This window comes from Nothobranchius furzeri, chromosome 9 (assembly GCF_043380555.1).
Source record: "Nothobranchius furzeri strain GRZ-AD chromosome 9, NfurGRZ-RIMD1, whole genome shotgun sequence".
NCBI lineage: Eukaryota > Metazoa > Chordata > Actinopteri > Cyprinodontiformes > Nothobranchiidae > Nothobranchius > Nothobranchius furzeri.
The window spans coordinates 46,654,163-46,676,325 of record NC_091749.1 but is presented as its reverse complement, the minus strand read 5'-3'; the positions used below and the strand labels follow the sequence as shown (position 1 = coordinate 46,676,325).

The window sequence follows — 22,163 nt, the reverse complement described above, 5'->3', positions numbered from 1 at the left end:
AAACAATACAAAAACAAATCAGCGACCAATATAGCCACCTTTCTTTGCAAGGCCACTCAAAAGCCTGCCATCCATGGATTCTGTCAGTGTTTTGATCTGTTCACCATCAACATTGCGTGCAGCAGCAACCACAGCCTCCCAGACACTGTTCAGAGAGGTGTACCGTTTTCCCTCCTTTTAAATCTCACATTTGATGATGGACCACAGGGTCTCAACGGGTTCAGATCAGGTGAACAAGGAGGCCATGTCATTAGTTTTTCTTCTTTTATACCCTTTCTTGCCAGCCACGCTGTGGAGTACTTGGACGCGTGTGATGGAGCATTGTCCTGCATGAAAATCATGCTTTTCTTGAAGGATGCAGACTTCTTCCTGTACCACTGCTTGGAGAAGATGTCTTCCAGAAACTGGCAGTAGGACTGGGAGTTGAGCTCGACTCCATCCTCAACCCGAAAAGGCCCCACAAGCTTATCTTTGATGATACCAGCCCAAACCAGTACTCCACCTCCACCTTGCTGGCATCTGAGTGGGACTGGAGCTCTCTGCCCTTTACCAATCCAGCCACGGGCCCATCCATCTGGCCCATCAAGACTCACTCTCATTTCATCAGTCCATAAAACCTTAGAAAAATCATCAGTCTTGAGATATTTCTTGGCCCAGTCTTGACGTTTCAGCTTGTGTGTCTTGTTCAGTGGTGGTCGTCTTTCAGCCTTTCTTACCTTGGCCATGTCTCTGAGTATTGCACACCTTGTGCTTTTGGGCACTCCAGTGATGTTGCAGCTCTGAAATATGGCCAAACTGGTGGTAAGTGGCATCTTGGCAGCTGCACGCTTGACTTTTCTCAGTTCATGGGCAGTTATTTTGCACCTAGGTGTGTCCACACGCTTCTTGCGACCCTGTTGACTATTTTGAATGATTGTTCGATGATCACGCTTCAGAAGCTTTGCAATTTTAAGACTGCTACATCCCTCTGCAAGATATCTCACTATTTTTGACTTTTCTGAGCCTGTCAAGTCCTTCTTTTGACCCATTTTGCCAAAGGAAAGGAAGTTGCCTAATAATTATGCACACCTGATATAGGGTGTTGATGTCATTAGACCACACCCCTTCTCATTACAGACATGCACATCACCTAATATGCTTAATTGGTAGTAGGCTTTCGAGCCTACACAGCTTGGAGTAAGACAACATGCATGAAGAGGATGATGTGGACAAAATACTCATTTGCCAAATAGTTCTGCACTCCCTGTACTGTTTATTACTTTATTCTCCACACAGGTGGTGTGACAGTGCTGGGTCAAACACATGCAACAAAATGAAGATTAAAAACCTTTTCATCAAGAATGTGACTTTATTAACTGGAGAGATAAATGATATAATCTTTGTTAAAATCAAAAATATCAGTCAGTAGAAAAATTGTTTCTCTGGCGTCTGTGGTCTTTCTGTGTAAGTGATTTACAGTGACCGAGCCAAGCCTGAGACTTTTGCTTCTATTAAATATTTAAACTTAATGACAAATCACAGCCACTGAAACACGAATCATTTTTATTTGGTCAAAAAACAGCCCCATCCCAAGAGAAGGAGGGTGGTCCCAGGAGTCTGGCAAGAGCGGCGAGGAAGGTCCTCTTTATTCAGGGCAAAATAAGGTGGTCTCCACTCATTATTCATCTTTAGCTACAGGTGGACACCAGAACTGTTCATTACTGGCCGTTTTTAACACTGAGTATCTTCTCCTGTAACAAGAAATCAATAATTATTTAGCTTATGTGTTATATATTTGTTAATATACTCATAATTTTAAAGAATCTTACTTTAATCATGGTTTCCAGCTTGATGGCGTCAGCAGCAAACTTGCGGATGCCATCTGACAATTTCTCCACAGCCATGCGGTCCTCATTGTGCTGCCAGCGGAAATCCTTCTCCTCCAAGTGGATCTTCTCCAGATCACAGGATTTAGCTGTAAACGTTAAAATCTGGTTTGTAACAGAATCCTCTTCTTAAAGTTCAACTTGAACTGTTTGTGCAGGTAAGCAGACCCGAGTCTACTAAACTAAAAGTAACCATACACCTGTTACCAATGGCTATTTATTGGGGGCAGCTAGTATTACATTTTTAATAGATTTTAAAAGTCACCAAGAGTAATATTCAACATAGTGATGAAACAGTAATTAAAAAAAAAGATTTACTACTGTACATGTATGTTTAGTTATTATTCTTAGAAGACTGACCCATAAACTAGACACACGTAAGTATACTTTATTGGTCTGTTTACTGAAGAAGTTATAATCGTATCTACAACAATTAAAACTTTAGCCATTCAACAGTTAAATTAAAAGGTGACAAACACTCATTTACATCAATACAGTTTAAGTGGTCTCTAGTAGGGATGTCCCATTCCGATATTGGAAGTAATTTGATATCGGCCCAAAAACACTGTATTGCATTATATCGGTCCGCATCAAAAATCTCTGATATAAGCAGTCCGTTAAGGTTCACATTTTTGCAACCAATGGTTAAAAAAAAAGTCTTTTTTTCCCTCCATACTGTTGCTGGTTCTTGTTCTCTGAATAATATCACTTGAGCAAGACTTTCATACATTCCACACTACAAAATAGGTAAAAGTATGTATGATTTGTGCTGATATCTGTCAGTACTGAAGGCTGCAATATCGGTATCATATTGGAAGTGCAAAGGTTGTATCGGGACATTCCTAGTCTCTAGTAGGAATAAATGTCTTGTAAGTTGTTATTTGAGGAAACAAAGTTCTGGTGCACCATTTTCAGGAACTAGAAGTGAACCACATCAGAGCTAAGCTTCAGATGACAGCATTTGGAGTCTTATTTCTTGATATCTGGACATCTCACCTCTGATTGGTTAACAACACCACAACTCTACCAACGACTGCTCTGCAACGTTGTTGTTTTATCTCCACAAATAACACAAGCCTGAAGGAATTTAACCGTGTTGTGGAGTTGCTAATGGTTAGCTTCTTCTAGCTGAGATGTTCTCTGCTGTTTCCTGGACGCTAAACCAACAACAGCTTTCCCCATCGTGAGTCAAGATGGGCGAGTCCATGAATGTTAAGTGACAGTATGACATAGATCTGTCAGGTTTTTCAAATCCTAGAGTTTCAACATCTACTTTCTATCAGATGCTAATGCAGGAGATAGGTGTAGGAGACAATTTTCCTGTTCAGCCTGTATGAAAAATTCAAGAGTGACCAATTATTATCAGAAATGATCATTAAAGTTTTTTTTTCCCCAGTGCTCCACACATTTAAACAAAAATTGCATGGTTGGGATGCGTTGTCTTGGAGTTTGTTATACTAATAAACCCATGAGGCGGAGTTAGGATTGCTGAGATTATAGCCATTCAGCAACTGTCTAAATAGTTCCATAGTGGACCTCTATAGCTGGAAACCATGTTTTCCTACTTTAAAGCAGTACCTTTCTCCACACTTAGTAGCTCAGTGACCGAGCTGTGATCCTCGCTAAGCTCTGCCAACAGACCAGGGGAGATTGTGAGCAGGTCACAGCCAGCCAGAGCCTTCACTTCACCCGTGTTTCTGAAGGAGGCCCCCATCACAACAGTGCCATAGCCAAACTTCTTGTAGTAGTTGTAAATCTTGGTCACGCTCACCACACCTTAAGAAAATGGAAATAAAAAATGCCATAATAATGAATCACAAACATCAGTAGCTTAGTGTTAGTCTTCTCCAAGATCTCAAAGTCAAAGTACCCACTTTTAATGAGAGAAGAACCTACCATAGGATGCTTGGAGGTACCCGTTAAATAAAATCTAACTTTTCAACTGGATTAAGTGTTTGTCTACATTTTTGTACATATCTAAACATTAAAATACCATAAAGCAGGTCACCATTGCCAGCTGGAGGGAAAATGCAAAAGCCAAAACAAAAAAGCACCAATTTGCATGTTGAGGCAGAAATAAATCCAAGTACTGATAGGAGTGGCCTCAGTGCATTCCACTGGTTTCATTTGAGTGATGTACTCCTATCTGGGGAACAACAGAACAAGCAGCTGATGAACACAGATGGGTTTTTCTAGCTTTGAACACACCCTGGCACAAATCAATGAAGAGCAGGTTTTCCACACAGCTTCCAGTTTCTCACGTAAACATCATCTGTCAGCTATTGAGTTAAAACTCATCAGGACAGAGAGGTCCTGCTGAGTTTCTATAGCTGCAGCCAGTTCTCAGAAATAACTACAAACTCATCACAACAAATTTGTAAATAATATTCCACCTCAGGTCACATTAGTATTAAGAGGTTTTGTATAATCAATTGATTTTCTACACAGTGTGCCAGTTGATACTGTTGCCATGGCTGCACCTTCACCTTGGACCATAACTTCCATAAAGGTCTATATTTATACTTTAGATGTAAAGGCACTTGAAACATACCAGTGCATATTTTCATAAAGTATGGTACATAAACACGTTTTAGCCGCAAACTCCCTTCGCACCAGGACCGTTTCCGGGGTGAAACGGCAGCAAAAGCGTTCCACTCAGCTGGTCCCGAGGTCAAGAAATCATGGAAAAATTGCAAGATCATGCGTGATTTAGACAGTTTACACAATAAAAAGCAAGTAGAAAGACATGTATCCAAAAAAAATCAGTAATTTATTTATTTTTATTTTTTTATTTTGGTTTACTTCAGCTAAAGGTTTCACAGAAAATGACTTTTTACTAATTAAGCAACTGGAAATCTGCACGCGAGTTTCCAGGTGTTTTACACTGCTTCGTGTTTAACTTCCAGTCTGGCCCGGTCTGAACCCGATGTGTTCTGGAACAGCAGCTTGTAAAAAATAGAATCAAAGTGGAAGAGACGCGTACCTACGCTTCTGGGACACGTCTAAAACAAGATGCTTCACGTCCGGTGGACAAACACTCATCCTCTATAATGGCAGCTAATTGCTGTTTGTTTCGGTTTGCAGGCATTGTGCGACACTTAGTCACTAAATATAGTAAAATAGATTTACGCATGATGTTTATTAGAGGTGCTGAAAAAAATAATCGATTCAAGCCTGAATCGGGATTCTTATTTATAAAGATTCAGAATCGATTCTAAGAACTCAAATATTTGGCACGTTACAGCTTTGAGATGCACTTTTTTGATCGTTGTTAGGAGAGTCAGTGCTCCGTTCATTTTTGTGGTCCCATAAATTGAGATGATTTATGTTTGAATCTGCTGATAAGAGGGCACTTGAATGTAATTTTTTCCATACTCAGAAATTTGAGATATTCTCATATTTATTTTCTAAGTACCGAGTACTCAGGATTACTCATGTAACTTGTTTCTACACAAACTTGAAAAGTATTTGACCGTATTACTTTCAAAGCTACTGTTAGGTAACTACAGATTTGTTATATTTTACAAGGTAAGCAAAAATAAATGTTGCCTTTTGGTCAAAAGATTGCTTCTGTTTACAGTTTTAGAATCACTTTATTTTACCTTGTAAATTAGCATTTTTGGAGCACGACTAGTTTAAAGTCAAATAAAAATGTCCCATAGCTTTAACTAACTTGTACAACAAAGTAGTTAGTCCTGGAGCCGACACTCTTTGTTAATACTGGTTGTGAATCGATTTAAATTGAGAATCGAGAATCGATTCTGAATCGAATCGGCACCCCAAGAATCAGCATTGAATCAAATCGTGAGTTGCTCTAAGATTCACATCCCTAATGTTTATGATGGCACCCAAAGTGAAGAGTTCTCAAATTATTTAGAATTGCAACATCACACCCATGGGTAATGCTTGATAGGTCCAGTTTCATTCTACAACAGGACACCAACCCCAACATGGACCCTAACCCACTGCGGCTGAAGCTATGAAACGGTTGTCTGATCCATCATGTGAGAGAAACCGTCATCATTTCCACTCATTTTTAGATTACTAACCCAACAATTCCTGTTCATTTGCTATATTGTCTGTTTGAACAAACTTCACCCATTTCAATGGGAGATAAAAAACTATTTAAGGTGATCTCCAAGTTTTGAGCTGTAGCGTATATCCGACCTGTGGTAAACAAACAATCCCCTGATTACATTTACTAATTTCCTACTATTTTTAAAAACTAGCAAGGTTTGGGTCTCTTGTGCTTGTTGAAACTTTTCTTGCCTGAAACACAGAGACGTTTAGTCACTAGTTAAGGCTGGCTGTTACCTGGATCTTCATGTGGCTCGTAGCTTTTACGGTCTGTGTTCTCCTTGTACCAGTCAAGAATGCGCCCAACAAAAGGGGAAATAAGAGTTACTTTTGCTTCTGCACAAGCTACAGCCTGAGCAAAGGAGAACAGCAGTGTCATGTTGCAGTGAACACCATGTTTCTCCTCAAGCTCCCTGCAGAAAAAACAGACACACAAATTATATGAAATATTAAAAACAGAAAATTTGGTAAAAATTGTTACTGATTTCATCTTCAAAAGAACTAAATAGAGTAAAGTTGTTTTATCAGACTGGCACAAATCAAACAGTGACCGCAGCTTTTATTTTAACACCGTTTACAATCTTTTTGTCTAAAAAAAGTAAAAATGTCAATCCTCCTGCTAAATGATCTGATCTGATTGTTCCCAGAAAGGGTGGAGTGACTGAGGCAGCTTTGTGAACCATGAGTTGCTGTCCACAAATTAGCTATTGGCATCATAAATATCTGGTTTGCAACTCCTCTCCCTCTGACGATGCGGTCTGAATATTTTTAGGTGCTGTCACAACAAACAACAAAGTAGAAAGTCAATTGTTAAAGAATTTCCTGTCTTTAATAAAAGCTGCAGAGGTCAGCGACAGATCACAACTCTGTGTCAATTTGTGACACCAGGGGCAGAGAGAGCCTCTTATGTGGTTTCAAGAATAAGACCCTGCCTACTCGGCATTCCCTACTCCAGCCTTTGACCAGAAGATGTGATGGGCCGTGCCTTGTTCAGAGGTGTATATGTGAACATATGTGGGCACAACTAGTAAAAACCATATAAATAAGGAGCCTCGTAGCATTATCTGCTGGTCTGCCCAATTTGATGCAAATCTTTTGGGACAAATGATCCCGAGTCTTCCTTAAGACATTATTATTATTATTATTAACAGTTACATAGAAACACAATTTAAAATAGACAAAATGTCCCATTTAAGACTTTTGCAGCACACAGCTGTATGTCCTCTCTGCAAACTCACCTGCCAGCCTGGATCCCCTCCCATGTTGAGGAAAGTTTGATGAGCACACGCTCCTTACTGATGCCCGCCTCCTCGTACAGCGCTATGAGCATCAGGGCTTTTGCCACCATTTCATCTTTATCAAATGACAATCTGCAAGGTGGCAACAAGATGTGGGCATTTAGGTGTTTTGAAAAGATACATTTTCATTTTTCAGTGATAGAATAAAAATATTTTGTTTTTTGAGGATTTCTGGTTTAATAAGGTATTTTAACCAATTATTTGGTTATTAGGCCAGTGGCTCCCCAAGAATAATTTAATAGGGATGACCAGATGGGCCTGAGAAAGTTTTGAGGTGGCACACTTGGTCCTTATGGCAACTCTGAGAGAGTTCAGCCTGTGGTGATGCACTGGATACTCCTTTATTCTTTTTCATGAAATAAATAAATAAATAAATGAATAAAACATGCATCCAACACCTCAAATCTGAGAAAAAAAGATTACAGAGAACTTTCAAACAGTTATTCAAAATGTTGTTGCAAAGTTTATTTTTAGAATTTTAGGAAAGTTTAATTCACCTGTTGCCGTTTTCACAACAACTATGGAGATTAAACTTTTGTGTTGAAAATGAGCAACAGCAGAAGCAGCAAATACAGGTGAAACTAAGAAAATAGAATATGGTGCAAAGGTTGGTGCATTTCAGAATCCTACTTAAAAAGGTGGAACTAGCTTGAAACTCATAATATGCAAATGTCTACCCCTTGGGGGCGCCACTGTATTAGGCAAACCTCTGAAGCCCAGACTGGTAGACAAGTACCTTTAGCAACTTTTAATTTATGACAGCATTAAAATAACAAAAATAAAGTGATAGCATTTGAAAAGCATTCTACTTTAATTTAGTTAAAAGTTGATGTAGATTAGTCTTCTTTTAAGGGAAAATGTTCATTTTGGGATTCATTAATTTTTAGTAATTACATAAAAATCATTGTTTTTCTGTATTTTTTAATTAAGAGTAATAGAAGTAAATGGTCAAACTACCAAACATGATTTTTTTTTTATCTTGAGTAATGCAACCATAGACTGCTCCTCTAGCTCTGCTGTGTTAAAAGTCCAACAGTTTGCACAAACCTGGCATCCACCTCTGTAGACACTCTGCCTGGAACCTTCTTGAGAATCTCGAGTCCAAAACTCACAAACAGCTTGTCCATCGTGTTGGCTACCTGCTCCTCTTCAGTACTTAGTAAAAAAAAAAAGAAAAAGTTAAATGGTTTAACAGTTCCTCTTTTACCAAATAACTTGCATGCAAACAGGTTTCATTTAAAGCGACACCTAGTGGTTAACACTTTAACCCATTCACTTAGGAGTGGGGTTCAGTGATTGTGTAGTTAGAAACTACCAACTTCACATAGGACAACAATCTGCAGCCCTCTGCTGACCACAAACATCACTTAACAGTTGGTGGAGAGGGTAGGTGCCCTAGGGGCGCCCTTTACATGCCTAATGGCTGTTAGCCATTTTCTATGCCATTAACCAATTTAAAGGCCAGCATTTAGCTTTTTCTGTTCACAGCAAAAATTATTTAAAAAAAATTAAAATAAAAAGAAGTTTGCTTTCTTGTTGGCTTTATAGCAAAGCCTGGAAGTTAGGTCTTTGAAGGTGAAGCTAAACCATTGGCCTACACTGATTTGGGGAGGGTTAAAAAAACTCATTAATTCGTACCCTCCTTTAGCAATGCCATATTTTATGGCCTGATCCAAAAGGCTCTGGTAAGCAGGCATCTTAGCAGCAGCCAGGATCAGAGATGGATTAGTGGTTGCATCTTGAGGCTTGTACTCATCGATGGCTGCAAGACAAGAAAACAAGAGTAGATCGGTCAGACAACCACAGATCACACTTGTGTTGAAAACCCAACTGAGAAGCTCACCTCTGATCTACCTATAATGTTAATTTGCAAAAGAACACCACCAACATGCCAAACCAAGATCTGCTGTTCTCAAGATGAAAATGGTGCCAATGTGTAAAGGCATTGCTGCACCATTCTCTAAATAACTTCACTATTTTGCCAGCATGCTTTTTCCTCACAGGTTTTCTTTTCCAGCCTTTTCCTGTGAAGATGTCTCAGGCAAGTGTGCGTACACTAGGGTTGTCACGGTAACCGGTGTAGTGGTAAACCCCAGTAAAAAAGTTGACAATAATAATAACCGTCTTGTTTTTTAAAAACTATATCATCTCTGTGGATTACCGTGGCTGCGGTGTAGGCGCGGTGACCCTTACCAGCCACCGTATCATCTGCAGAAGTTGCCGGTGGCACATGTGCACTTTGTTGTTTATGACCAAAACTTTCTTGAAGCTAAAGCTGAAATAATGGCCAAAGGAGGAGACGGCAGTGCTCAGGAGGACATTTTTTATCCCTCAAAGAAGACAAAGTGGGAAGTACGGGCATTTTTTTGGATATTTGAAGAGTGCCGAGGGACAGCTGATAGAAGACGACTATCCTGTTTGCAGCACGTGCAGAAAAAGTGTCTGAAGGCAGCAACGCTTCAAATCTCATGACACATCTGCGTGACCATCACCCACAACTCTACAGTCAACGCAAGGCAAGCTAACGTTAGCGCTTTAGCTAAAATGCGTGATCCGAGGATTTGGGTTGAGGGAGAATGCAACGAGTCGCTATATAAAGCAGCCCCAGCGCCACGACCTGCATATAAACAGTGTTGCGGACACCCCCATGTTGAAATGACGCTATGCATTACAGGGCTCCCAGGGGCAGATATGAGTTGGTCTCTCTCCGAGAATAATTATGAATTTAACAATGATTACTGCCTGATGACATTTCCCCACATCTGCAAAGCTCACTGGAACACAAACTGAGGATAATATTTTCCTGATATAGGGTTTATTACTCAAGTAAGGGTAAAAAAGTATCTGATTAGAAGGCTACTTGAGTACTGAGTGTCATCTGATCTAATACTTTTAAAATGATGACATCAAACAGACAAAAAATAAGTTGTGGGCAAATATTGGTATTTTAAAGACTAAAGGGAAAAATGTAAACAAATAAACAACATAATTACAAAAAAAAAACAAATTTTAGGCTAAAGTTGGACACAAACTGAGGACAATATTTTCCTGATATACAGGGTTTATTTTTGAAAATGTAACACGTTTAAAACAATACTGCGATAATACCGAAAACCGTGATAATTTTGGTCACAATAACTGTGAGGTTAAATTTTCACACCGTGACAACCCTAGCGTACACGCAAGCACAAACTGTAGAATGGGCAGCCATAATTTAAGTTTGGGAAGTGCTATGGTCATAGCAGCTGACAGCTATGACCATAGCTACTATACTATGGCAAAGCACCGCACAGCCACGTTAGCATAACATGGCGGGGAACAAGTTCAAAGTACACCAAAGACATTCATTAAACATCAAATATGAAAAAAGTTTCAAATATGAACACATTTTTAATTCCTGTACTTATAAACTGGCAAAACAATGCTTCTCAGTTAAGTGTTAACCTATCATAAAACCTTTAACGCAAAAGGAGTTTGTCCGGGCAGTCGGTGGTGTCATAGCAATTCGTAGCTATAGCCATTGGCTGTTCTCGTAGCTAAGAGAGATAGCAGTCACAGCCATTTGTTGCTACAGATGCACCCTTGTGGCTGTGGCTACAATCGGAGCTCAGCCTCCCTCACAAAAACATCCCGCAATGTTTAAGAAGCCCCCAAATTAAGATGGGATTCAACCCTTTGTGCAGGAGGGGATGAACTACTCATCCAGTTTTTCACCTCTTCAGAAAGAAGTAGATTTTCTGTTGATATTTAACAGACAAAGTTTGACCGGCAACCATCTTTTAGAGGACTGAGCCAAAGTAAGCCACGCAAATCTAGAAATAGTTCTCAGAACATAACACAAATTTACTTATTTTGATGAACACTATATGATACAAGCACAAAACTGGAAGAAATGTACAGCAGGTTAAAAACACAAACAAAGCAAAGAGTGGTTTTCACTGAGCAGTGGTTTGTGCCAGAACAAGTCCAGTAAATACTGCCAGCTCTTCAGTCTCAGAACAAAGCTGGTCTGTGTTCTGTAGCTTGTTATCATGCCGTCTCCTCATAAGCATCTTTTTGTTGGTAGGTTTGACCAGGATACGCGATTAACACAGAAAACAAAAAGGTACAGTTTTTATTTTTTCATAATCTCTTGAATAAGCAGAATGGGTCTTTTTGCATGTTGTCTCCTGCTTCAATGCTGCTCACGTGTTGTAAGATGAAAAATGTAAAGGTTACAAGAGCCAAAAATGAGCAGTAAATGTGTCTTTACGTGACCATGATATGCTTTCTATAAATCAGAAAAGGAAGATTAAATGGAAATTGTATGTGTTTTTTTTTCCTTTTTTTCCCATATGGTTTGGTGGTTTTTGGTGACTTGTACCATTTTGTTTGTTTTAATGTAGGTTTTGTGTTAGATTTACTAAACAAGTAAAAAGTACTTGTATAAAGGGGTATGGACATATAAGTTTCAACTTCAGCCTACTCCCTTTACAAACAGAGAAGGAAAAAAGGGATGATGATATGTATTTTTTCTGTTTGTGGTTTTTTTTTTAAACTTATGTTTTCTTTGTTTGAAATAAACTAAACAACAAAAAAAATCTTGTATTTATTTAAATGTGATGTTTTTACAGCTCTAAATATTAAATATTGCATTTTATTTACAATGAACAAGGTTTCTATTAAAGACTTATTACATTAGTGAGTCTGTAACATAATTACTTGACTGTCCGTCAGCTCCTACACATTAGAAGCATTTTAAGCCAAACACGTGACACAAGAGTGAACCGTTACAACAGGCCACCTCTGATGTTAACATGCCCAAGCTTGCAACAGCTCAACTGAAAAACACTGACATTTTACAACACCCTTGTCAAACCTACATTACATAAACATCCATTTTCAAAAGCAACACAACAAATCTTGCTAAACGTGTTGCTGCATTTTATCACAAACCTTGTGTTTGTTTTACTGACAGAGGAGCCAGAAATGGCCAAAGGAATCTGTCAGCATTGTGTAAAAGCAACTATGGATGTGAAGATAGTGACCCAGTCAGACAGCCCAAGCTGTTGAGCTGAAACAAAAGTCAAATTTGTTTATTTGTTGTTCTACCGATCATAGGATTGTCCAAGTAGTAAGTTGTTACCAGAGCATAAACAACCCAATGGAAACATAATAAGTTTGAAAAATTGTTGCTCCACTTTACAAATTCTAATTTCAGATAAGGTAAAATCCTGGAAATATCGTTAGTATTTTTCTCCTTCTGACAACAGTAGCAACTGTTTTCAAAAACTTAAAATGAGTATGAAGTCATCAGCCAAGTAGGTGCAATGTAATTCAGTTTTTGTACAAATGTTTTAATTGTTTAACAAACCAAAAATCATAACAGCTGATTGTGTCACTTTGAATTAAATTATTGAGCTTTATGACTCATGTAACATTTATGCAATCCCCTTTAAACTGGCGAGCTTAAACTGTGACTAAAAACAAAACCCAAAAAAGAAGATTGACATATATAGTTAATAACCCCTTCTATACTACTTTCCAGCTGCAGAAACCATTTCTGTCAAGTCATCCCGAGTCTGCAGGGTGCGCACTCAGGAACAGGCTGATTTGCATCATAGTGTAATGATGTTACAGCAAACCGTTCCCCATTCTGACCCGCTGTGGCGTGATTACGGACAAACGAGGAAGGAGGAAAAACACCCAAACGGCCTACTGTCGCATGTCAGAGTAAAACATGCAGACTGGAGTTTTACTTCACTTGGAATTTCACCATTAACGTTCATAACAACTGCGGCTGAAGTGCACATGACAAAACGTCACTAACAACAAACGGTTGCAAATTTCATAAGAAATATATTTGCATTGCTTCAATTAACAGTTAGCTAGTGACGCTAGCAAACTGTTAATGACAGGATTATTAGATAGTGACCCATAGTAATAAGTTGGTAAACTTTAAAAACAAAGAGAAAAAAGTAAAATTTCCACAGTGAATCTGAAGCTAGCACTCGCCGATATGACGAGAGGCAGCATGGTATTCACACCCACTGCCGTGTGTTGTCATCAACCTGGCGGTCAGTCGCATCAAAATCTGGTCAGGTAGTTAGCATGCTAATGAGCTAACGCTAGCACGCACTGGAGGCGAGTTATTACCGTTAAAGTCTCCCGTGTCTGCCACCACCACGGTGAACTTCTTCAGCTGGTTCAGCGCTGACTCCATCTTCCTGCGTTTGTCTGGTGACCCACAAGACATTGATGAGTGCAGACTGGAACCCTTTTATACACAAAAAACACGTGAGAGCCGACGGAGGGACCGAGAAACGGGACCGTGCGTCACTGCCGGAAGTACTTGACGAGAACGCGAGGAAACCACTTTGAGGGGAAAAACATAATCGTACTACTTTCTGTGGGGATCATCCAGAAACTGACACATCTTTTTTGGTGCTGTTCTTTTACACAAAGATTCTGGAAGGAATTTAGCAGGTTTGTTACTGTCCATATTTTAAGGGAGTTTTCTTTACGATGGGAAAATGTTTTATTCTGTTTCTTTAAGTTCCCCATGAAGAATGATAAATGTTTTTTATGATAAATCTGTTAACACTCTTAGCTAAATTATTTATTCACAAATGTAAGTTTATCAACAAAACACCATATTTCTGTCATTTTTTTAAGGATGTGGAATTGCACATAAAATCAATATCAGAATCCACCAACAAAAAGGCTCGAAACTATATGTGTGTGCGTGTGTGTGTGTGTGTGTGTGTGTGTGTGTGTGTGTGTGTGTGTGTGTGTGTGTGTGTGAATTTTTGCGTGTATTCTTATAATTGTTACTTTTTTCTTTTACCCCTGGCTTTGTGTGTTCATATTCTGTTGTTTTGTATACTTCATTCGTTTCTATGTTGTATACTCATTGTTTTTTAAATAAAGTTTATTAAAAACATTATATATATATATATATATATATATATATATATATATATATATATATATATATATATATATATATATATATATATCGTTGGACATTATATGGACAATCTACAGAGGACAGCCATTGTGATTGATGTAGCAACACGGCAATGGGAAAAAGGAACACGAGAAAATAGAGAAATACCAAGGCTTCAAAGAACTTCAGAGAGCCTGAAGAGTAACAGCGTTTTTCAACAATTTTTGAAAACAGGTAAATAACAAGAAATAACTGAGGAATGTGTGAAAATAATCAGTTTTTTAAAATTATGATTTCATATTAGTCTTTCATTTTTAACAACCATTTAACCAGGTGTAGTGTTACCAAATAGCCACAAGATGGCGACATTTATCCAACAAAAGGTCGACGTTCACCTGTATCACCAATTTGACGTTCTAGAAAAATGTAATTAAAGTTTACCTGATCAAGTTTAGTCAAACCCAGTTTTCTCCACTTATCCTGGATTCAGCATCACACAGACAAGATTGCACTCCTGTTACCTAACGTAAAAGCCCTTGTTGCCATGGTGATCTGTTGCATGCCAAGTATTTGCACGAAGTTTATCTGTTTTTTTTATCTACTTACTTGAACAATTATTTACAAATAGGACGGACATTTCAGTCTCTTGGTGTTTAAAAGTGACATTACCTGCTTTCTGATCAACCTCCCACCCCAGTAATCTGGATAATTGGTTCCAGTTACATCAGACGGGGTGAAGAGGAGGCTCAGCAGCAGTTTGGGAAAAACTTTTGACAAAGCTAATGTCCAATGGTTTGGTAAAGGTGACATGCGCTGGCCTGGTGTTCTTCCTTGATTCTACTCTGAGACCTCCACACACGGTCCCCCAGGCCCAGATGTCCTGGTTGGTCACGCTGGAGGAAAGATCTGGGTCTCATTTCTCTGGTGGAGTAGGGTTTATGCACGTCCCACTTCTGCATTATTCTAAACGGGATGCACCACTTCCTTCCAGTCTGCAGTTCAGCTTGAGCTACGATAGCGGTAGCTAACCATGGCATTGTTTTATATACGTTCCCTCCAGGAGCTGCCGAAAATAAAAGTTTCAGATTTCCATGGAATATGCTGAGAGATTTCTAAAACTCCCGCCACAAAAATGGATAAGGGGGTTTGAGCTGTACGCCTCATCCTATATTTGCAACCAAGCCCCCAAAATTCAGGTCTGAAAAAGAAGCCAACACAGAAGTACCAAAAATTGCAGTTCCACCCTCATCCGCTATAGGGGCTGGTGTCAGAAGCGAGCAAATCCTCATTGACTCCCATGTTAAAAATACCAATTTCACAGCAGAAATAAACATGTTTACAGCCTGGTTCCAAAACATGTTTTAGGTTTAATTTATCTAGTTTACACTCATGACAACTTTGAGGGGGGTGAATTTTTTGTCACTCTTCTGTTTAAGAGACTACTCGCGCCAGTTCGTAGAACACTACGCTGAGATAGCGAGACCTCTGACTAACCTACTGAAGAACCATCTGCCTGCAGCATTTTCATTTGCACAGACAAATCTGGAGAAATCAGCTGAGGGCAGGAAGGCTTATTATGATCAGAAGGCCTCACATTCTGAAGTCAACATAGGTGATGAGGCCTGGTTCTACATTTTCGCTCCTAAAACTAGTAACACCAAGAACACCTCTGGGAAGCTGGCTAAGAAACATTTGCCGAAGTGGTCAGGCCCATACCTGATAACTGATAAGCTCTCTCCAGTCGTGTATCAGATCAAGATTACCCAAACAAACAAGGAGCCCGTCTACAAATGGGTCAACAGGGATCAAATCAAACTGCACAAGCGTTCCACTAATTTGGTCAATGCTACCACCAACAACTTACCGACTTCAAAAGGGGGGTGATTTCGCGCCTCGTCGGTTCCGTAGCTCTCTATCTCGAGTTACACAAGTTTGTCTATGTTTGTGTGTGTGCATGGTTGTCTTTCCTGTTTATACATGACGTGCAGACTTGGGTGATTTGAGATGAACATGCTGTGGGCTCCTGAAGTCAGGAAATCAGGTAGTTAACAGTTGATGGTTTTAGTCCACATATTACTGTTATCCAAATTTGTTTTATTTTCACTAATCGTAATTCCTTATGGGTACATTCACATGTAGGTTGATTACTAACTTCGCTGACTTACATTGTTAGTGCTCTTTGCCACTCAAATATCTATCTTTTTATAGAACTTTACTATGGTGATTAAGTTTTGAAAACTTTATGATTAACTTTGTTAATTTACCATTATGGACTACAACCAATTTTGCTCTTCATTTTGAAGACATTTTTACTTAGTCCAGTGATTTCTCCCATACGCAGTATAGGGTTTTATTAATTTTATTCTTTTTGCACCACTTTTTCCATTACACGTAGTGTATTGCACCCATTTCTTCACTTAAAATGCTAATTCACATAACTGCCTACACATAGTACATGCAGGTACTCACAGTGCTAGGTTTCTTTTTGTTTGTTAATTTGCATTAGACACCATTTTGTTGTGTCTACGTTGAGGTGCCCTGTGCTGTGCTCTCTCTCCTCTCCTGAGTTTTGCTGATGATCCTCACTTCCTGGGGTGGGCCTATGACTCGTCATGGGATTCTGCTCCTCCTGATGGGTGTTCCGGCTCATAGGACCTGGATGTCCGTTTGTTCCGGCATGGCTGCTGGGATACTTCGCTCACTGGGACCTGACCTGCCTGCTGCTCTTTCCCGCACTGAATCACGATAAGTGCTATTACAAAGATCAATATACTATTTTGGAAGTATTCCCTACCCGTGGATATATAAAGTTTTGCTCCTGCTTCAAATTATTATATTACCTCCATGTGGATACCTTAATAATCTGCTGACTTATGTGCTTCCAAAGGGATTATGCGAGGCTGTTGAAACCATAGACTGTTCTTCGGAGTGGGGTTCGTACCTCCCCACTTTTGGCCTCTTCCTGGGGAACTGCACCTTCCCCTGTCGTCGGAGTCCCTTTAGGACTCTGGTTTAACGCCAGGTGGTCTCTGTATGAACCACTGTACCATTGAAAAGGGGGGATGTGTAACGGAATGAAATGACTGTTCTCCACCAAAAGTCATTTTCCCCCTCTCCTCTGACACAGAACTAGTCTCATCAGATATGGCCTCAAGGTCTCATGCATTTGCTATAAACTGCTTTCTTTCCAGCTCAAGAGAAGAATGAAGAATGGACTCTCTCCTTTTAATAAATCAAAGAACTCTATCTTTTTAATAAAGCTAATCAAACAAAGTGTTAGTCAATAATAAGATGTGACTAATCTGTGAAATCAAAATATTAATTACGTTATTATAATCCTATAGAATATAATAAGTAATATGACTTTAAATGTTTCCACTAGGACTGATTTCATGTAGCGTCAAGAGACAACACATTGCTTTACTGATCCAATCAGAATCTGCCAGATCTGACGGAGGCGTGGCTTTGGTGGTGCAAAACCAAATAAGCTACCCCATAAACCTGTCTGACACTCCCATCTCGATGGTGGACTCACGTCGCTTCCTGGCCACCACCATCACCTAAGACCTCAAGTGAGAGCCCACAATCACCTCCATCATAAAAAGGCCCAGCAGAGGATGAAGTTCCTGAGGCAGTTGAAGAAATTCAACCTACTAGTACAGTTAATGAGGCAGTTCTACACCGCCATCATCGAGTCCATCCTCGCCTCTTCAATAACCGTATAGTATGCTGGAGTGACCACCAGAGACTGCAGCGTGCCGTGCGCTTTGCCGAGGTCATTGGCTGGTTGCAGGTCAGCTGACCCATGTCACCCTGGACACAGTCTTTTATGCTCGCTCCCATCAGGCAGGAGGCTCTGGTCCATTCAGACCAGAACCTCTCAATGCAAGAAGTTTCTTTGGCTTTGCAATTGGACTCATCAAATAGAATCCTACGACTACCCATTCCAGTCACTTTGTTCCAGTCACCTGACTCTGTGTTGTCTTTGCACCCAAACTGTTCCGTTTTGATCAGTACCTATGCTGTCTTGTATATATTAGCCGTTTTCTCAAATTATTGCCTCTCTATATTATGAATTTATTTATATTTTTTGCACCAGGTACCGGAGCAATTTCCTAATGTTGTGGATCTCATCATTCAACACTCACATGTACAGATGCACACACACACACACACCTTATAAAACTGGTTTTATTGAGTTTTTTTTTAAACCTATTTCATAAGATCTGTGAGCCACTGGGGCGACTAAAGAAGTGACAGGTGTCTGAGCTGTTAGGTAATTAGATTTTATCCCATATTACCTTAAAGGACGACACACCCTTTGATAGAGAGAGAGTAAATTGATTATTTGTAAAGTCCATGTGCATGACTCCACCAGCCCCCATGTCCATGTGTGTGGCTCAACCAGCCCCAACTCTGCTCCAGCCTCAGCCTTTACCTCACCAGCTCTGCATACCCGTGGTCTCCATCAGGAGACTAGAATGTTAGGTAATATTTAATCTCCATAACCCTGGAACCTGTAATAACACACATGACAACAAGGAAGACATTTTACCCTGAGTCTCCAGAACACGGAGAGTTAACGCAGAGAAACCTCCTCCGAGGCTTCCCCACGTCACTCCCCCTGTGCTCCCAGTTCTTCAGGGGCTTTATTCACCAAATGGATGGGGTAGAAGGCGGACCTTCTCAAGTTACAGAGGTACAGAGTTTTTTCAATTAACATCCTTGCTCAACCTTACACAGAGATTCATGATGTGTAATGGGCATCTTTTAGGTCTCAAAAAGGTACAATTATAAAAATACCCAACATTCCCTCCTGATGTGACTTTTTGAGCAATAAAAGATTAAACCAATAAAACAACATTAACATGAAATTAGGACACACCTAACCTGGAATTTGAAACGACCAATTAATCAATCGGATTTTAGTTCAACATTAAACCAGACATCAAACCCAATTTTATCCTGTATTTCTAGCTTTATTAATTTATCCCCCCTGAATGCTACCTTTGAGCAATGATTATCCTGTCAACAAAACCCAGAGCAAGAGTTAAAACCTGCAATTAGGAATGAATAAACTAGACAACAAAAACCTACATAATAATCTTGAGTTTCTAGCTTTATTAAAGTAACCCATATCATTTGTCATCAAACACTTGTGGATCTTCTCTTCCACGTCCGTCGTTACCTCCTGTTCTGCAATCGATCGCTTGTAGGACTGAACAGGTGTCACAGGTTTTGAGTTTTCTGTGGCTGGCTGACCTGCGGTTCTGGTTCCCTCCTGAAGTTGGTGTTTGACCTCTGCACCTCATCTCCAGTTCAGGTGTGATATCTCGGTCACACTGTGCTCTCAGCTTTGCGTCGTCCCGCTGACGTGTCGACGCAGGACACTTCCTGAGAGAGCTGACTGGCCCACAGCGGGTTTCGTGGTTTTACATCAGCTCACAGGTTGGTACCGGTTTCAGCTAACTGATCCACTGGTTTGTGGTTTAACATTAGCTCAGCCGGTGACGGTGGTTTGTGTCACTTCCGTCTTGGACTGCAAGTCAGCAGTTTAGCCATGTCTTTCTCACTTCCTCCATCTTGGATTGTAGGTATCCACCACCTTCTGAACACACCTACAAGTCAAAGATCCACAGCAGGATGCCACAGACACAGACCAAATTGCATTCAGTTAGATATGCGTTCAACTTTCACAGCTGCTTGCCCAAAGGAACTCAGATCCTCTGAAGTCTTCTCCTGAGTCTGCCATTCCTGCATTCGGAGAGTGTCAGGACATGACATAGCAAACCATCCTGTGTTGCAATCACAATACCTTCCTGGTTGTTGAGGGTCAATGGAGCACAAAGTTTCTTGTGTCCGATCTGTGTCCTTTGATGTTTTCTGCAGGAACCAATGCAGCCAGCCACTGATCTTTATCACCTGTTAATCGTGTTTCCACCATCACATCACAGCAGGACACAAATCAAGGAGTCTCCCAGCCTGTCTTGCCTAGGGAACAATTTGCATTTAGGAAAACAGTGTACCCAAAAGTTGTGCTGCCTAATTGTTTAAATTAATAAACATTGATGTCTGGTTTAGCATGAAACTAGTCAGTTATGGTCTGTCCTAAATTATCACAAACGAAATAAAACACATACAAATTCTTTAAAACTAGCTTGTCTCAAAAGGAGTTAATCAGAGATTCTATCACACTAAGGCGGAGTTAACACACTCACGTCACAGAGGCTTCAAAGAGGTTTTTCACAAAAGGGTGCCACAAGAGACTTCCAGTCTAGCTTGATTTAGCTGCTTAGGAAACATTTGCATTCTAATTTAAATGAAACAGCCCGTCTCCAACTTGTAAGGTAATCAAAACTTTATCAGTTACACCACCCCTCCTGTGGAGGTAGGCTTCTCACACATTTACAGGATCTAAATTAATCAAAAGGAAGTCACTCAGATTTATTAAACCTTATAACCCAAACAGAAAATAAATGATGGTAATAGCTCAAATGTTGAAATAGTTACAAAACAGCCTTACTGTTGAGTAAAATAAAATACTACGATTAGCATTTATGGTCTGCAGGGGCTGAGTTGATGTTTACATTTCAAACAAGATTTGCATAGGAATAGCATACAGGAAAAATCTAGCACTGTGTTAATTCAATCATGTTATTAAATTAACACCAATTACTTAATCTATCAATGGTCGATAAGACACATTTAACGGGAAGTTTTTAAGGTTCATAAAAGATCTAAACACCCTCCTGTAAAACCAGTCTTATGGCAGGAACACCAAGTTTAACATGATTTAGTCATATGATAAAATGCTGAGATAAAAAACTGTTACTGCATAGTGTAGAATTCTATTTACCTAAGAACATAACCCACTAAAATAAAACTGCATAATCTAAACAATAATACCGAACATGGTAACACTAGCTTACATCTATCAGACTAGAACGTTTAAACAATAGGTCTGAAATATTTAGTTTGGGGCTGTTTCTATATAGTCCAGTAAAGGAACAGCCTACCACTTGTGACATAGAGACCATCTTGAGTCAAAGTTGTATTTTTAATCTTGGTTCATGAGCAAAAGGTATCTTCGGATCCAGAGTAGCTGCTGCACAGCTAATCTGTTTCCGTGTGGCGAAACCAGAGCTATAAGCAAAGAGTCTGTCATTTTAAAATGGCATAAGCTATTTATAAGGTTATGTGCCTCTTAAAACACAAAATCATGAATTTTCCCTTCTAATTCTGTAATTTGGGGTCAGTCAAATCCATCAATAAAAGATTAGGGGAACTACTTAGGTCTAACTACATGATCTTTTAGAAAGAGTATTTATTTATTTTAATAAAATAATAAAAGGCCTGTAGACCAGAATATCTAATTTAACTTGAGGCAATCGCGTGAATCATCTCCATCATATTTGGGCAACCATTCAGCTTGTGAAGCTGAAGGAGTTAGAGGATGGATGTATTTATCCCTGCTTAACTGTATTTCCTTAACATTCTATCTACATAAGTCATTTTGTTTACTAGTTTAGTAAAAGTTATCATGCAGATAAGAGCAATGACTTTTTCAGATAGTATTTAGCAAATCATCTCACCTCCTTTCTGTCTGTCACACACTCACACACTCACTCACTTTTTGCTCATTTCTAATTAGAATTTTGACCATAAAGATCTTAGAAATTACATGTAAAATAAAGATTTCAGAACCAACCATTTCTGTCCCTACGTACTATATCTAATCATCACTTCCTCAAACATTTCTTTACAACTTCCTATTGCCTTCTCTCTTTCTCCACCTGTCTCCTCTGCCTCCCTTTCTGCCTTTCTTTCCTCTCCGTCTCACCCGTCCACTATTTCCTTCCTCCATTCACCTATCTTCTAACTTCTCACACTCTTTCCATATCTGATTGCAGCCTTACCAAATCGCCTGCCGCAATAAACTAACACTTCGCTGTCTCTTCACTTCTTACCCTTACTTCCTTTGTTCCTATATCCCAT

The 22,163-nt window shown here is 39.5% G+C and overlaps 1 protein-coding gene across 1 annotated transcript; it reads right to left on the bottom strand.

Moving 5' to 3' along the window:
• Positions 1-1,525: 1,525 nt before the first annotated feature.
• taldo1 (transaldolase 1) lies at positions 1,526-13,580 on the bottom strand. The gene is made up of 8 exons (XM_015953664.3): positions 13,376-13,580; positions 8,879-9,002; positions 8,288-8,395; positions 7,181-7,312; positions 6,180-6,355; positions 3,444-3,641; positions 1,809-1,954; positions 1,526-1,730 (listed from the first exon to the last, which is right to left on the bottom strand). Exons 1-8 carry the CDS (start codon positions 13,473-13,475, stop codon positions 1,698-1,700), a joined length of 1,017 nt encoding a protein of 338 aa, XP_015809150.1. The 5' UTR covers positions 13,476-13,580; the 3' UTR covers positions 1,526-1,697.
• Positions 13,581-22,163: the final 8,583 nt, after the last annotated feature.

Bases quoted from the DNA above. Each gene is read 5' to 3' on its own strand.
- taldo1 (XM_015953664.3), bottom strand. From the start codon at position 13,475: ATGTCTTGTGGGTCACCAGACAAACGCAGGAAGATGGAGTCAGCGCTG. The intron at 3,642-6,179 runs GTAACAGCCAGC...CATTTTCTTAAG, and splicing joins CGAGCCACATGAAGATCCAG to GTGTGGTGAGCGTGACCAAG. The intron at 1,731-1,808 runs GTAAGATTCTTT...TTCTTGTTACAG, and splicing joins AGCTGGAAACCATGATTAAA to GAGAAGATACTCAGTGTTAA.